The 15522-nt window shown below is 45.9% G+C and overlaps 1 protein-coding gene across 2 annotated transcripts in view; it reads right to left on the bottom strand.

The window, feature by feature from the left end:
- The window catches only part of COL27A1 (collagen type XXVII alpha 1 chain), a 210210-nt gene that overhangs the window by 137667 nt on the left and 57021 nt on the right, over positions 1–15522 (bottom strand). For both annotated transcript variants that reach the window (XM_087879541.1, XM_087879543.1), the window contains 2 exons: positions 9821–9874; positions 6753–6797 (listed from right to left, as the gene is read on the bottom strand). In XM_087879541.1, coding sequence (XP_087735667.1) covers positions 6753–6797; positions 9821–9874 — 99 coding nt within the window. The remainder of the gene's footprint in view (positions 1–6752; positions 6798–9820; positions 9875–15522) is intronic.

Raw genomic sequence — 15522 nt, 5'->3', positions numbered from 1 at the left:
CTTTTCTTCTAAACGGCAGATTGGAGAAAGATAAATGAGTTTAGAAGAAAGGGAGGGATCTCTGAAAGCAAAACAAATATTTTTCCATAAAAATTCTCTTTTCCACCCAATTAGGCTGAGTACCGCATTGTCTAATGGCAAAGCCAGGATTTTGGGGCTCTCTATTCCCCAGTGGGGGACGCGGTGGCTCAGAGGTGAAGACACTGAGCTTGTCGATCGAAAGGTCGGCAGTTCAGTGGTTTAAATCCCTAGTGCCGCGTAATGGGGTGAGCTCCCGTGACTTGTCCCAGCTTCTGCCAACCTAGCAGTTCGAAAGCATGTAAAAAAATGCAAGTAGAAAAATAGGGACCACCTTTGGTGGGAAGGGAACAGCGTTCCGTGCGCTTTGGCGTTGAATCATGCCGGCCACATGACCACGGAGACGTCTTCGGACAGTGCTGGCTCTTCGGCTTTGAAACGGAGATGAACACCGCCCCCTAGAGTCGGGAACGATTAGCACCTATGTACGAGGGGAACCTTTACCTTTTACCTTATTCCCCAGTGGCCACCATTGTGGGACAAGGATGTTGGTCCATAACGGGAGTGGGCTTTAAAAATTTTAGCAAAAGGTTCTCTGCCTGGTTGCTGGGTGGGCTTGGCCATGGAGGGCATGGCCCAGTCAGCCTCCTGCACCATGGCAGTGGGGGGTGTTTTTGCCCTCCCTGGGCTCTGGAGGCTTTCCTCAAGACTCCAGGAGGGTGAAAATGGCCTCCCCAGGCTCTGGAGGCCGGAAACGGTAGGCCAATTTTTTGCCCTACTCGAACTTCCACATGTGCCCTGTACTTACCTACATCCAAAACAGGCCGCATGGGGACTCCTGGGAGGGGAGGGGCTGGGTGGGCGGGGCCAGCCAGGAGTGGGATTTGGGGGTTCTCCAAACTGCACAGAATCTTAGCTAGAGGTTCTCCCGAACCCCCTGCGAAGGCCCAGCAGCCGGTCCATAGACACCATCGATGGACACTCTAAAGCTCTCTGAGCAAGACGGAGAGAAAGAAACAGAGATTGGAGAGGGAGGGAAAACTTTGAGGAAATCGGGAGAGGTTTCAGCTCCACGTGGCGTCCAACCAAGTGTCTTCGCTGCCAAAGCTGTGGCGTACAACCAATTGGGTCAAGGACTGAATGATGTCTTCCGTGAATGGGGGATTCCTCCACAGCCTGTTCTTTTGTTAAAAGATTCCTTTCCCACCCTAAACATCTGAATTCTCCCTCTGGGACACGTCAACATTACCCAGGGTTTCCCAGAGCTTCGAGAATGGGTGTGGACGTCTGTTGACACACTACCCTACTTGCTGCTACCTTCCCGTCGCCACTTCCCCCGGACAGCTTTTTGTGCCTTGGATGGACTGGAAATAGAGCAGCATGGACAAGGAGTGGAATCATCAAAAGTCCGTTTCCAACATTCATCATATCCCTCCCTTCCCTGCCCCTGCTGAGCTGAGCTCCCTTGGAAGGCCTCCAAGCTCTGACTCACGTCCAGCGCATCTATTTTAATCCCCTCCTTTTTTTTAACATTGTTACATCATTCCGGGAGGCCTACTGAATGAATATCTATCTATCTATCTATCTATCTATCTATCTATCTATCTATCATCTATCTTCTATCATCCATATTTATCTATCTATGTATCTATGTATGTATGTATCTATCTATCTATCTATCTATCTATCTATCTATCTATCTATTATCTATCATCCATGTCTGCTGTCTGTCTGTCTGTCTGTCTGTCTATCTATCTATGTATCTATCTATCTATCTATCTATCTATCTATCTATCTATCCATTCAACTTATCTATCTAAACTTCTCTATCGGTTTATCTATCTACCGATCTCTGTCTGCTGTCTGTCTATCTATCCATTCAATTTATCTATCTACTCAACTTGTCTGTTTCTATGTCTATCTATATCCATCTACCTAGCTATTCATTCAACTTATCTATCTACTCAAGATGTCCATCTATCTATCCACCCAACTCTATTTATCTACCTATCGACCCATTCAACTTATCTATCTACTCAACTTGTCTGTCTGCTTGCTTATCTATCTATCTATCTATCTATCTATCTATCTATCTATCTATCTATCTAATTTGTATTGTGTTATTGTGTTATAATTCATCCAACTTGTCTATCTATCCATCCACCTCCATCTATCTATCATCTATTATCTGTCTGTCTATCTATCCAGCTCCAGCTATCTACCATGTTTCCCTGAAAATAAGACCCTGTCTTATATTTTTTGAACCCCGAAATAAGTGCTTGACCTTATTTTCAGGGATGTCTTATTATTTTGGGGCGCGTGGAGCATCTTACCTGATTTCCAGCTCCCTCTCCCTAACCCTAACCAGAGGAAATGGCGGGGACCGGCTGTGCATGCATTTAAATATTTTCAGGGAGGGCTTATTTTCAGGGAGGACTTATTTTGGGGTGGGGTTATTTTAGCACATGAGCTCAAAAGCCCAATTGGGCTTATTATCAGGGGATGTCTTATTTTAGGGGAAACAGGGTACTGTATTGTCTGTCTGACTGACTGCCACCACCACCTCTCTCTTTCTCTCTCCCCACCTATCACTTCATGGAAGAAGTTTGGCATAACTCTTTGCTAAAGAATGGGATGTGGAAGAGACTCTGGGAGACATGAAAATTGGGGCAGGGGACACCAAAGGCCCATGGGTTTCCTACCATGTTCTACTCTTAACACCAAACTAGGAGCTTGAAGACAGATGGGAAATTCTCATGACTTCTCAAGGAGAAAGAATCCTATGAACGGATACTCAATTCTTTTAAAGAGGCCAAACAGGTTCTTAATCCGGAGGCCAAGCCTTTAATGCCTCTCTGGCTAAATTCAACCTAATCTAAGGGCACCCGGTTGTAGTATAAGCAACACACTTCTTCGCAGAAGTGTGTTGACACATAAATGGTCAAGAAACTTGGCGAAATTGAAAATCAGAGGAGAAACATCACCATAGGAGTACTCATCTCAAAGGGTCTAAGCCCCAGAGCTCACTGCAACAGCATTGCCAAAAAGGCATTAAGAGTTGTTAACCTAATTTTGTGAAGCTTCTTCTCCAGTAACATCGAACTGCAAACTAGGGCATACAAAATCTTTGCCAGACCAGTTCTCGAATACAGCTTGTCTGCCTGGAATCCATACTGTATTTCGGACATTAATACAAATGGTCCAGAAGTATTTCACAAGAAGAGTACTCCACTCCTCTGCTCGTAATAGAATACCTTAGGCCACCAGGCTTGAAATTTTGGACTTGGATAACCTGGAACTAAGCGGTCTACAGTCTGATCTAAGTATAGTACACAAAATTGTCTGCCACAATGTCCTACCTATCAATGACTACTTCAGCTTCAACCGCAATAATCCACGGACAAGCAATAGATACAAACTCAAAGTAAACTGTTCTAAACTCAATTGCAGGAAATACAACTTCAGCAACAGAGCAGTCAATGCCTTGAATGCTGTACCCAACTCCTCCATTGTTACATCCTCAAATCCCCATAGCTTCAACCTTAAACTGTCCACCGTGGACCTCACCCCATTCCTAAGAGGTCCGTAAAAGGGACATGCATAAGCACACCAGCGTGCCTAGCGTCCAGCGGTGAATTCCACTTACCTTCGCTACCAGTTTGAGAACGGGAGCGCACGCCTCCTCTGCGTATGTGCAGAATCTTCTGCGCATACGCAGATGGTAAAAAAATGGGACGAAATGACGTCCCGGCAGGTGGGCAGAGTCTCTCGCCGCCGGCGCTACCAGTTCGGTGAGCCGGATAGAACCGGGGGGGATTTCACCAATGCTACCATCCCTGTCCCACTGTCCCATTTATTTGTACTCATTCCCGTGCTCATGCCCATGTTTATACTTACACCTGTTATCTCGTACATGTTTGACAAACTAAGCAAAATAAAAAATAAAATAAAATAAAAACAATGGCCCAAAGCCCCCAGATTGTCGCACTAGTCAACCAGAACAGGGGTGAAATGCTCCCGGTTCGGACCGGATCGCCCAGTCCAGTAGCGATGGCAGCGGGTGGTTCAGAGAATCGGTAGCAAAAATCCCTGCGCCCCCCTCCCATGCCCAGCTGAGCCACGAGATTATCAGAGGCTGTTTTTTTTTACTTTTAAAAGCATTTTTTCTACAACCTCTTCGGCAGAAAAAATGCTTTTAAAAGTTAAAAGAAAGCCTCTGATGATCGCGCAGCTCAACTGGGATCGTCAGAGACTTTTAAAAGCATTTTTTTCTGCAATCTCTTCCGCCGAAGAGGTTGTAGAAGAAAAAAATGCCTTTAAAAGCCTCTGGCGATCCCAGCTGAGTTGCCTGATCGTCAGAGGCTTTTAAAAGCATTTTTTTCTGCAACCTCTTTGGCCGAAGAGATTGTAGAAAAAAAATGCCTTTAAAAGCCTCTGGCAATCCCAGCTGAGTTGCCTGATCGTCAGAGGCTTTTAAAAGCATTTTTTTCTGCAACCTCTTAAGGTTGTAGAAAAAAATGCTTTTAAAAATAAAATTAAAAAGTTGGTCACGCCCACCCAGTCACATTAACCTCCCCACCAAGCCACGCCCACAGAACCGGTAGTAACACATTTTACATTTCACCACTGAACCAGAACCTGCATTTCTCTCCAAAACTTTTTTCCCCTCTTCTTTTATTCTTAATACCCTCCGTGGAGGGAAAAAAATCTGCCCTCTGAACAGCACGATTCTGAGATATTCTGGTTGCTTTGAGACCAATTGGGAAGAAATACGAGCCTCTCGCCTTCCCACCCGTCCAAGTTTATTTTCCACTACGGGCTTTACGCTGTAATTATACCCATTAGCAAAATGCACGCTAAGATTAAGCGTGCTCAAAAAAAAAAAAAATCCCTCCGAAATATCTGTTAACGGTTCTCTTTAATTGCACGTTAAGAGGTTTTTCTTTTTCTTTTCTTTTCTTTTTTTTTAAACACTGTAACGCAAATGATTCAGAAATGGAAGGTTTGGTTTGGATTTGCCTTGTTTGCAGAGAAAATCCCAAGCGGAGTGAAAAATATTTGCCGAAGAAAATGTCACCCTTCTCTTTTAGGAAAGGGAGGGAGACTCCATTAAGAACAACATCAAAGTTAAGTGCTCTACTAAAAAAAGAGAAGGGAAATATGAGGATTTGGAGTGGAAGACTGTTGGAGAGTGAAACATCTGGAGAACATTGGGAATTCTGATACAATACAAGTTGCATCAAAATTTCCCCCACCAGATTTCTACGCTTAACAACTGTTGTTTAGTTTAGTTTATAGCTCATTGTATTTTTTTGGCTCGTCCGCCTTTCCTTTTCTCTATTTTGTTTTAACGGTAACAAACCCAAAGTCTGTGATGTAAGCAGTAATTATCAGCTCTGGGAACTGGTACCAGATTCCTGCCTCCAACCCCCCGAGACCTTTTTCAACTTGATAAAACTTGATATTGGTAGTGCTCACTTAATGATGGGGAAAAGTTCACAAACAAGAAGGAGAACGTTGTATGAGTTTGGGCTATCAAGTGCAGAAGGGGTTGGGTGATTTTTTTTTTTTTCCAGCCAGGGTGGATAAAATCCATCTGCCATTTTAGACTAATGTTGCATTGACTTGCATTTGCAATGGTGAAAAAAAGGAAGGTTCTACATTTAGGCAAGAAAAACAAAATGCACAGGTAAAGTATATGTTGTACCTTGCTCAACAGTAGTAACTGTGAGAGGGATCTTGGAGTCCTAGTGGACAACCATTTAAATAGGAGCCAGCCGTGTGCAGCAGCTGCCGAAAAAGCCAACACAGTTCTAGGCTGCATTAACAGAGGGATAGAATCAAGATGACGGGAAATGTTAATACCACTTTATGATGCCTTGGTAAGGCCACACTTGGAATCCTGCATCCAGTTTTGGTCACCACGATGTAAAAAAGATGTGGAAACTCTAGAAGGAGTGCAGAGAAGAGCAACCAAGAAGATTAGGGGACTGGAGGCTAAAACATACGATGAATGGTTGCAGGAACTGGGTATGTCTAGTTTAATGAAAAGAAGGACCAGGGGAGACATGATACCACTCTTCCAATATCTCAGGGGCTGCCCCAAAGAAGAGGGAGTCAAGCTATTGGCCAGGGGGGATGGGAAACCGGCGAAATGGCACAGCAGCCAAAGACAGATGCACATTTCATGCTTATCTCTCTCAAGGCGGTATCCCAGGGTTACCTACAGCAGCCGAAGGGGAGTGACCTCAACAACCCACCGTTGGTAAATGTGATTGATGACACACCTTGGGGGGAGGGGGGAAACAGGGTCATAATTGGAGCATAAATTACGTAGGGTCAGAGCTGGCTTCAATTGGGAACCTGCTGACATGAAGCTCCTAATAAATAACTGGATTTCTTTTGAAGCTTGGCTCGAGACTCATGATTTAATTAAGGAAATTAGAAGTGGATGACCTCCAGCAAGGTGGACAGACTCAATAACAGTAGAGACGAGTATACCTTTAGAAGACCTGAAGGATCAAGTTAAGGATAGGTCATCATAGAAAAAAATCTATCTACATGGTCACTCAAAGAGTCCACAACACATCATTGGCACATCATCAACCACCCCAAAGAGACAGCACAATCAAGAAATGCAACGTTCTCAAGAACTTCCAATATCCACATCCCCAACACCCTTCTCCTGTTTAATTTGGAACAAGATCTGCATAATAGACAAGGAAAAACTTTACCGGCCTACCGATCTGGCCCTTCTTCCCAGGAACTCCGGGGATTCCCTAAAAAACAAAGAGAGGGAAAAACATGAAAAACTGGAGAAAGGTTGGACAGCCAGAAAGGAGAAACCAAAATCTTAAACAGAAAGGGGAAATCAAAACAGGGAACAAGTTAGAAACATGGTGGGCCAGAAGGTGTTGCGGCCCACCAGCGGCCAGCAGAGCCAGACAGTGAGGAGGTTGGGGATGAACGTGGGCCAGTCCTGGAGTCTGGGGAAGGCTCGGACGAGGGCTCTGAGTCAGAGGCAGAGATGGGGCCAGGGCCATCTGATAGTTCTTTGCTGCCTCCGAAGTCTCCGGAGTCTGACATCAGAGAGGCAGAAGAACAGCGGGAGCCTGTTCCCAGTGTGCGCATGCACAGAGCTGCCAGAAGACAGGAACAATTAAGAAAACAGGGTCGACTTGGGAGTAAGGCTTGGAGATGATTGGCCCCTCCCATAAGACATAAAAGAGAAGCGAACGGGACATGAGCTTTTGCAGGAAGCAATTAGTTCATCTGGTTGGGAAAAGCTCTGGAAAAGCTCTGTTTGACTCTGGGCTAAGTTTGGCCTTGCCCTGCGTGTGGCAATTAGTTCTCTGGCAGCATTCCAAGGGAGATAAGGTGGGTGTTTGTAAACACTCCCCTGATAGACTGTTTGAGAAGCCTTTCGGACTGGGAATGACAATAATTCACAGCCATTTGAATTAAAGAGGTTTGCTGGGACTAATTTTGTGCTGTTTGCTTTCTAAGGAAGCCTAGGTCAGAACAGAAAGTTAGCATGAGAGAACAAAGGAAGATGGAGAAGGGGTTCAATTCATCCCTTAAACTTTTTCTGTCTTGAGTCTCAGTAAGACACCCGACACACAAACACACACACACACATACACAAGGTTTGTCCCTAGCCAGTTCCAGGAATTGGAGACAGCTTTTAGCTGGATGAATAATTAAGCTACTGATCTGGACCCAAGGGGGGGGGATCCAAGCCAACAATGCTCGCTGGAGAACTTCACTTTATAGTTCTGATTCGGTGACACAAAAGCCTTAAATTAGCATCTCCTGAGCATTAGCTCATTCCTCTTGTAATATATACACACAGTCGTGGGCTGTGGGATCTAGGATCTGCCAATAGCCCAGAGCAGAGAAGCTGGCTTAGCAGTGCAGAGCTGGGACCACGGACTCCCCAATGAAGCCTACAGAGATCCAAAGTCCAATCTTACTTGGCCGTGAAGTCCCCTTGATAATGATGAGTCTAGGGCTAGTTATCTCTGTCTTGGGGGAGTGTCTCAGGGTTGGGAAAGGGGTAGGAATGTTTTCAGACACATGGGGGCCTGGGCTGTAGACCCTGGTCTGAAATCTCTTAAGGGAAGGAGGGAAGTCTAAAAACACACATTTGGTTCTAACTCTCTTTATCAAAGCTCCCAACTGTACAGGAAGAACTCAGTCGGTTTCCTGCTCTGGTTGGCCATCGGTAGACTTTCCCGGCCTCACTTTGACCCCTCTGGCTGCTTATGGTTCAGCCATGACCTCATTGTTTACAGATTAGAAAATAGGGAAAGCCAACGGAAATGAGAGGAAATTGTTTATTCTTCCACCATGGCTTCATAAGAGGGGGAAACCGGAGGGCTGGAGGGGTTGCAATCCTACAGGGATAAGCTCTTCTCAGTCTCAAGTTCAGAAGCTCTCTAGAAGGCTTAGGATCTCTGATTCCATGGATCTTCTGGGGGAGGGAGGGAGGGAGGGAGAGAGGAAGGGAGGGAAGGGAGGAGAGGGAGGGAAGGAAGGAAGGAAGGAAAGAAGGAAAGAAAGAAAGAGAAGGAGAATATGTAAAATATCTTAGGTGTGAATTGGGTGGGAAGGGAAGGGAAGGGAAGGGAAGGGAAGGAAGGGAGGGAGGGAGGGAGGAGAGAGAAGGAGAATGTAAAATATCTTAGATGTGAATTGGGTAGGGAAGGGAAGGGAAGAGAAGGGAAGGGGAGGGAGGGGGGAGGAAGGAAGGAAGGGATGGAGGGATGGAGGGAGGGAGGAAGGGAGGAAGGGAGGAAGGAAGGAAGGAAGGAAGGAAGGAAGGAAGGAAGGAAGGGGAGAAAAAATAGATGACTCTATTCACATTGGGCACTTAGTACCCCACCCACAGCTTTCTTCATCCCCCACCCCCCATTGGAAACCCTCAACGGATCACACTCAAGAGACTGCAAGGAGGTCAGCTCTCCACCCCTGGGAACAGCACCATGGTGTAGAACTAAGACTAAGCGGGACCCAGAATCAGAGGGTCCTTCTCTGCCTTTGAAAAATTCACAAGATGGAACTTAAGGGCCCATCCCTTTTCTATCTCTCCTTCAACAACCTATACCTCCTCCGGGGTTTGTTTTGAGGGAGGATGAGGTTAGAAGAGGGAGCACCATTTTCGCCAACTTGAGCTCTTGAGTGAAAGGCAAGACTTTGAGCTTGAAGAATGTACCAAGAGTTGGGTTGGCCACCTCTACAGCAAGACGAAGGCGAGGAAGGAAAAGGGAGCTTTGCGGTCGAGTCACATTGCTCTCTGCAACAAAGGAGGACCAGCAGTGGGCTGCTGGGGATTCACAAGGGTTCAGGAGAACCTCTAGCTAAGATTCTGTGTTTGGAGAACCCCTAAATCCCACCCCGCACCTCACCTCCCAGGAGTCCCCATGCAGCCCGTTTTGGATGCAGGTAAGTGCAGGGCATGCACGGACGCTTGGGGAGGGCGAAAAACAGGCCTACTGGAAGTTTGGGAAGACTGGAAATCAGCCTTCCCGTTTCTGGCCTCGAGAGGGCCTCTGGAGCCTGGGGAGGCTGTTTTCACCCTCCTGGAGGCTCGAAAAAAGCCTCCAGAGCCCGGGGAGGGCAAAAACGCTCCCCCCCCGCCCCACCGTGGTACAGGAGGCCGACTAGGCCATGCCCACCCTGGCCACTCCCACCAAACAACCAGACAGAGAACCCCTTGCTGAAATTTTTGAAGCCCAGACCCCTGAGGGGGACGCCCCCAGACCCCCCACAATGATATAAAGCAAGACTGGCCAATACTTACTCTTTCCCCATCGGCCCCTGGCGTTCCCAACAGTCCCGGTGGACCAATGTACCCCTGTGGGAAGCAGGGAAAGAAAAAAAAACAAATAGCATTTTGTCTTCTCGGAAGGTGGGAGGTCAGAGGAGGTGATTGTCCAGCGCTGGGTCGAGGCGACCTTGATGAAAGAAACCTTGGGGCAAGTGTATATGCCCATGGACTGCATGGTGATATTTTCCACGATGTAGTCCAAGGGCACATACCCTCACGCCAGGGACCAGTGTGCTTGGCAGGGAAGAAGGAGGAGGAGGAAGAACCAGCAGACAAACAGGCAGATAATACCACTTAAGACTTATACACCGCTTCGCCGTGCTTTACAGACCTCTCTTGAGTGGCTTACAGAGCCAGCGGTCCTCATTTGACCGACCTCGGAAAGAAGGATGGAAGGCTGAGTCAACCTTGTGCCCCGTCAAGGATCGAACTCCAGGCAGTGGGCAGAGTCAGCCTGCAATGCTGCACTCTAACCACCGCGCCACCCACGGCGCTTTTCAAGGCAATTCTCATCTATTCTTCTAGATCAGGGGTGTCTAGATCAGATGGAGGAGACAACCAGACGAAGGTGGGGACAAATGCACCATTAGTTTGGAATCACTACGCCTCCAATTTGACTCGACCGCTAGTAATTCAGATTCCTGCGCGCAGGTAGCATGAAATAAACTTGTAGTACTTTTCTGTTGTAGTTCTAACTTGGTTCCTGACTTTTTGCACTTGACTCTGTGTGTGTGTGTCTGTGCGTGTGTGCATGCAAGAAAGAGAGAGAGAGGGAGAGAGAGAGCGTATCTGTTTCTCCAATGCAGTTGTCTCTCTCTTTTTTTTTTTGCAAAGTGCTATTTAAACGTTGGCAGGAGAAGCGTCTGAAATCCATGCAACCGATTTAGCTACCGATAATCACAACCGCTTAGCCTCTTCGTGTTTTCATCACTTCCGGGTTTCCGTATCAACTCTCGCTGGACATTCCTAGCTGCATTCTGGTCAGTACTGGATTGATAAATTTTCTGGTTTGATTTGATCCATCAGAATCAGAAACTGGGTTTGCACTTCGCCCTAAGGACAAAATAATCTAATCTAGGTTAGAAAGTGGTATGAATGCAGCCCCTAAGTCTTTAACAAACCTGGTTATCCATGTTGCACAAAAAGATCCTTCCGGCTTTATATATATAAATCCGGAAGGGTCTTTTTGTGCAATATATACTGTATATGGTGCCTCGATAGAAAAACACTTAATCTCTCCCCTGGCTCAAGCTGATGAAGGGAGGAGAACTTGTGGCTCAGAAGGTTAATTCAACTGCCTAACATGCAGGCAGCCCAAGTTCGAATCCGAGTAAGGGTATGGCTAGCTGATGAGAGCTAAATAGCTTGAAATAGATCTATACCAATCTCCCTTTATTTCTTGATCAGCGAAATATAAATTTGGTATAAAATGGTTTGTCGTGAATGCGACTGCTTGAGGGCTCCTGGATTGGAGCTGAAAGGTGAAAGTGATGCAGTATGCTCTCTCCCACATGCTGGGATAGACCAGGTGCCTCAATAGAAAAACACTTTATATATATATTTGTGTGTGTTTTTCTTCTAGCCAGGTTTTCCCTATGTACAAAAAACCTTGGTTACGTAGGGAAAACCTGGCTAGAAGAAACACACACACACACACACACACACACACACACACACACACACACACACACACATATATATATATATATATATATATATATATATATATATATATATATATATATTTGTTTTTCTTTCTTTTTCGTAGGTTTTATGTGTCTTTCTCTTTAGCCAGGTTCTACCTACGTGAACCAAGATATTATTCCACAATTCACTAGTTTCTGGGTTTTGTTTTTTGTTTTTGTTTTTTCTTTTCTTTCTGGCAGCCAGCAGACCCTTTGCTGCCCATTGGGAGACTAAGATAGATCAATGGGCAGCAAAGAGTCTGCTGGCTGCCAGAAGAAAAAAAGCTCAGAAACTAGTGAATTGTGATTTCACTGAACTAGGGCTGCATAATATCTTGGTTTACGTAGGAAGAACCTGGCTAAAGAGAAATACACATAAAACCTACGAAAAAGAAAGAAACACACACGCACACACACACACACACACATAATTTATATCAAATTTATATTTCAAACATTTTTTAAAAAAACCAAGTTATGCCAAATTCACTTTCCACCAAGACAGAATTACAGGTATCGTTCGACTTAACAACAGTTAATTTAGGGACCGTTACAACGGCACCGAAAAAAGTGACTTAGGGCCATTTTTCACACTTTTTTTTTTAAAATTTGATTTATATGCCGCCCTTCTCCGAAGACTCACGGCGGCTTACAATGTGCTCAGCAATAGCCTTCATCCTTTTGTGTATTTATACAAAGTCAGCTTATTGCCCCCACAAACTGGGTCCTCAATTTACCTACCTTAGAAAGGATGGAAGGCTGAGTCAACCTTGAGCCTTGGCGAGATTCAAACATGCAGTAATTGCAGGCAGCTGGTCTTAATAACCAGCTTAATAACAGGGTGCCTTAGACCCCTGTACTACCAAGGCTCTGTATGACCACTTAATGGTCATTGCGGTGATCAGTCACGTGATCAGTCACGTGATCGAAATTCAGAGGCTTGCCAACTGATTCATATTTATGACGGTCGCAGTGCCCCTGATCCGCGTTGGTGACCTTCAAAGTCAGTGAGGAAGCCAGAATCGCTTCACAACCGTGTGTGAGTAACGTTAACAATGGCAATGTTTCCCTTAAGAACACTGGCGAGAAAAGTCACTTAAGAAATGTCTCACTTAGCAACAAAAAAATTGGGGGCGGGGCTCAGTTGGGGTCGTAAGTCGAGGACTACCTGTAACGACATGGTACCTCTGAGCACCTGGCGACTTTTGTAAAGTAACAACCGTTTCTTCTATTCCTTATGGCAGGGGTCTGCAACCTTAAACACTCAAAAGAGCCCTTTGGTCCCATTTCCCACAGAAAAGAAAACACCGGGAGCCACAAAACCCTTCCCGTGCCTGACTATTTCTTGAGCGGCCACAAAATTAGCATATGTAGTTGAATTAAACGTTCTGTTTTCTTCTGAAACTTTTCTTTCCTTGGATTTATCCATGGTTGGCCTACCGGAGTTTGGAAAGCTCAATAAATCGCGTGCCGGCGTGTGTCTCACATTGGCGGTTGTGACGCATATTTTGAGAGACAGGGAGCCGCAGCAGAGGGGTGAAAGAGCCACATGCGGCTCCAGAGCCGCAGGTTGCTGACCCCTGCCCTATGGAATGGAAGCGCGACCTTTTGCAGTTAGGAGTTTTCCTGAAGGGCGATCAATCGTTACCGCTTGAGCTCACTCCTGCAAGCTGACTCACTTGTACCCCCAGTTCCACCCCGTCCACTTTTCCTCTTTTCCACACCATTATATGAAAACGCTGCCAGGTTTAAAGTTTGTGTGTGTGTGTGTATGTTTATTGCTCACAAGTTTCCTGGCACGAAAAAAGCAGCTGGTAGCGTTTTACTGCTCAGAGGAATAATAACACATGACAAGAGAGAGAGGGAGGAGGCGGATTTGCTGGCCTGGAGCTCCGCTGTGATTGATGACTGAAGATGAGACAAGGAAGAGGAACAAGACAAGGTAATAATCCTGCCATTTGACTTCTTTGGGCAAAAAAGCAGGGAGGAAATAGAGAGAGGAGGAGGAGAGGGAAGAGGAGGAGGAAGAGGAAGAGGAGGAGGAGGAGGAGGAGGAGGAGGAGGAGGAGGAGGAGGAGGAGGAGGAGGAGGAGGAAGGAAGAAGAAGGGGAAGGGGAAGAGGAAGAGGAAGAAGAAGAGGAGGAGGATGAAAAAGAAGAAGGAAGAAGAAGGGGAAGGGGAACAGGAACAGGAAGAAGAAGAGAAGGAGGAGGAGATCTCAAGGGGGGAAAGGAAATTTCAGCACCCAGACTAGAGTAGAAAACCTGAGCAATATCTCCAAGCATTTCTTTTTTTTTCATCTCCAAAATTGAGGTTTTTTTTCAAATGAAGCAAGCATCAGAGTATAGATGCTAATGACTTGTAATATGGAGTTAATCAGAGCATGGAATAACATTGATGCTTCTGGCTTGGAGTATGGAGTTATTCAGAGCATGGAGTAACATTGATGCTTCTGGCTTGGAGTATGGAGTTAGTCAGAGCATGGAATAACATTGATGCTTCTGGCTTGGAGTATGGAGTTAGTCAGAGCATGGAGTAACATTCATGCTTCTGGCTTGGAATATGGAGTTAGTCAGAGCATGGAGTAACATTGATGCTACTGGCTTGGAGTATGGAGTTAGTCAGAGCATGGAGTAACATTCATGCTACTGGCTTGGAGTATGGAGTTAGTCAGAGCATGGAGTAACATTGATGCTTCTGGCTTGGAGTATGGAGTTAGTCAGAGCATGAAGTAACATTGATGCTTCTGGCTTGGAGTATGGAGTTAGTCAGAGCATGGAGTAACATTCATGCTACTGGCTTGGAGTATGGAGTTAGTCAGAGCATGAAGTAACATTGATGCTTCTGGCTTGGAGTATGGAGTTAGTCAGAGCATGAAGTAACATTGATGCTTCTGGCTTGGAGTATGGAGTTAGTCAGAGCATGGAGTAACATTGATGCTACTGGCTTGGAGTATGGAGTTAGTCAGAGCATGGAGTAACATTGATGCTTCTGGCTTGGAATATGGAGTTAGTCGGAGCATGGAGTAACATTGATGCTTCTGGCTTGGAGTATGGAGTTAGTCAGAGCATGAAGTAACATTGATGCTACTGGCTTGGAGTATGGAGTTAGAGCATGGAGTAAAAGTGCCAGTACTCCAGAGTCTGGAGTAACAATGATGCTAGTGGGTAGAGGGAACACTGAACTTTGAAGAGCTAAAAAAAAACAACAGAAAAAGCCACCGAAATCAGGTGTGAGTGTTACACGTGCCCCTTCACTCTACAAATTGTGTTCCTCTCTATTTCCAGGAGGCTGGGCACTTGCTCCTTGGCTTAATTTCAAAATGCACCAGTTTGGGGGAGAAATGCAAGGACAGAAGTCCGGTGTCCTCACAAACGAATATCCCAGGATCCAATTTGAGTCAGTCCCCAGGACCAAATGTTTACTTTTCCAAGCTTTTGGGCTCGTGCTGGAACCCATCCCCAAGGAATATCTCCCTTTCTCTCTCTCTCTCTCCAGAATATATTCTGGAGATATTCAGATATTCTAGAGAGAGAGAGAGAAATTCCCAGGGATCCTGCACGAATCCCAACATTTGGAAGAATAAATCTTTGGTCCTGGGGACCGACTCAAGTTTGGTTCTTCCAGTGTTCTCAGTTTATCCTCAACTCTGAAACCCCGAGTTGGGTTGGTACAAGAATCAAACTGAGGTCTGGAGAAAGGGGTGAACTGACTAATCGTCAGAGACAATGGTGTTATTCAACCAGTTTTATCAGGTTCAGACTAACTGGTAGCGGCGGCTGCGGGAGGCTCCGCCTACGCGCCCGGACATCATCACATTCCGTTTTTGAAGCTCTGCACATGCGCGAAGGTGGCGCATGTGAGCGAAGCCACCAAGCGCGTATGCGATCACATTTGCAAACCGGTAGTGAAGTTAAATAAATACCACCCCTGGACAGAGAAGAACCCGAGTCCTCGTCTTCTGACTCTTTTTTCTCAGTTCCGATCTCT

This window comes from Pantherophis guttatus, chromosome 16, assembly GCF_059756535.1.
Source record: "Pantherophis guttatus breed Tessera chromosome 16, ASM5975653v1, whole genome shotgun sequence".
In the NCBI taxonomy this organism is placed as follows: Eukaryota; Metazoa; Chordata; class Lepidosauria; order Squamata; family Colubridae; genus Pantherophis; species Pantherophis guttatus.
This window is presented reverse-complemented; position numbering and strand designations above follow the sequence as displayed.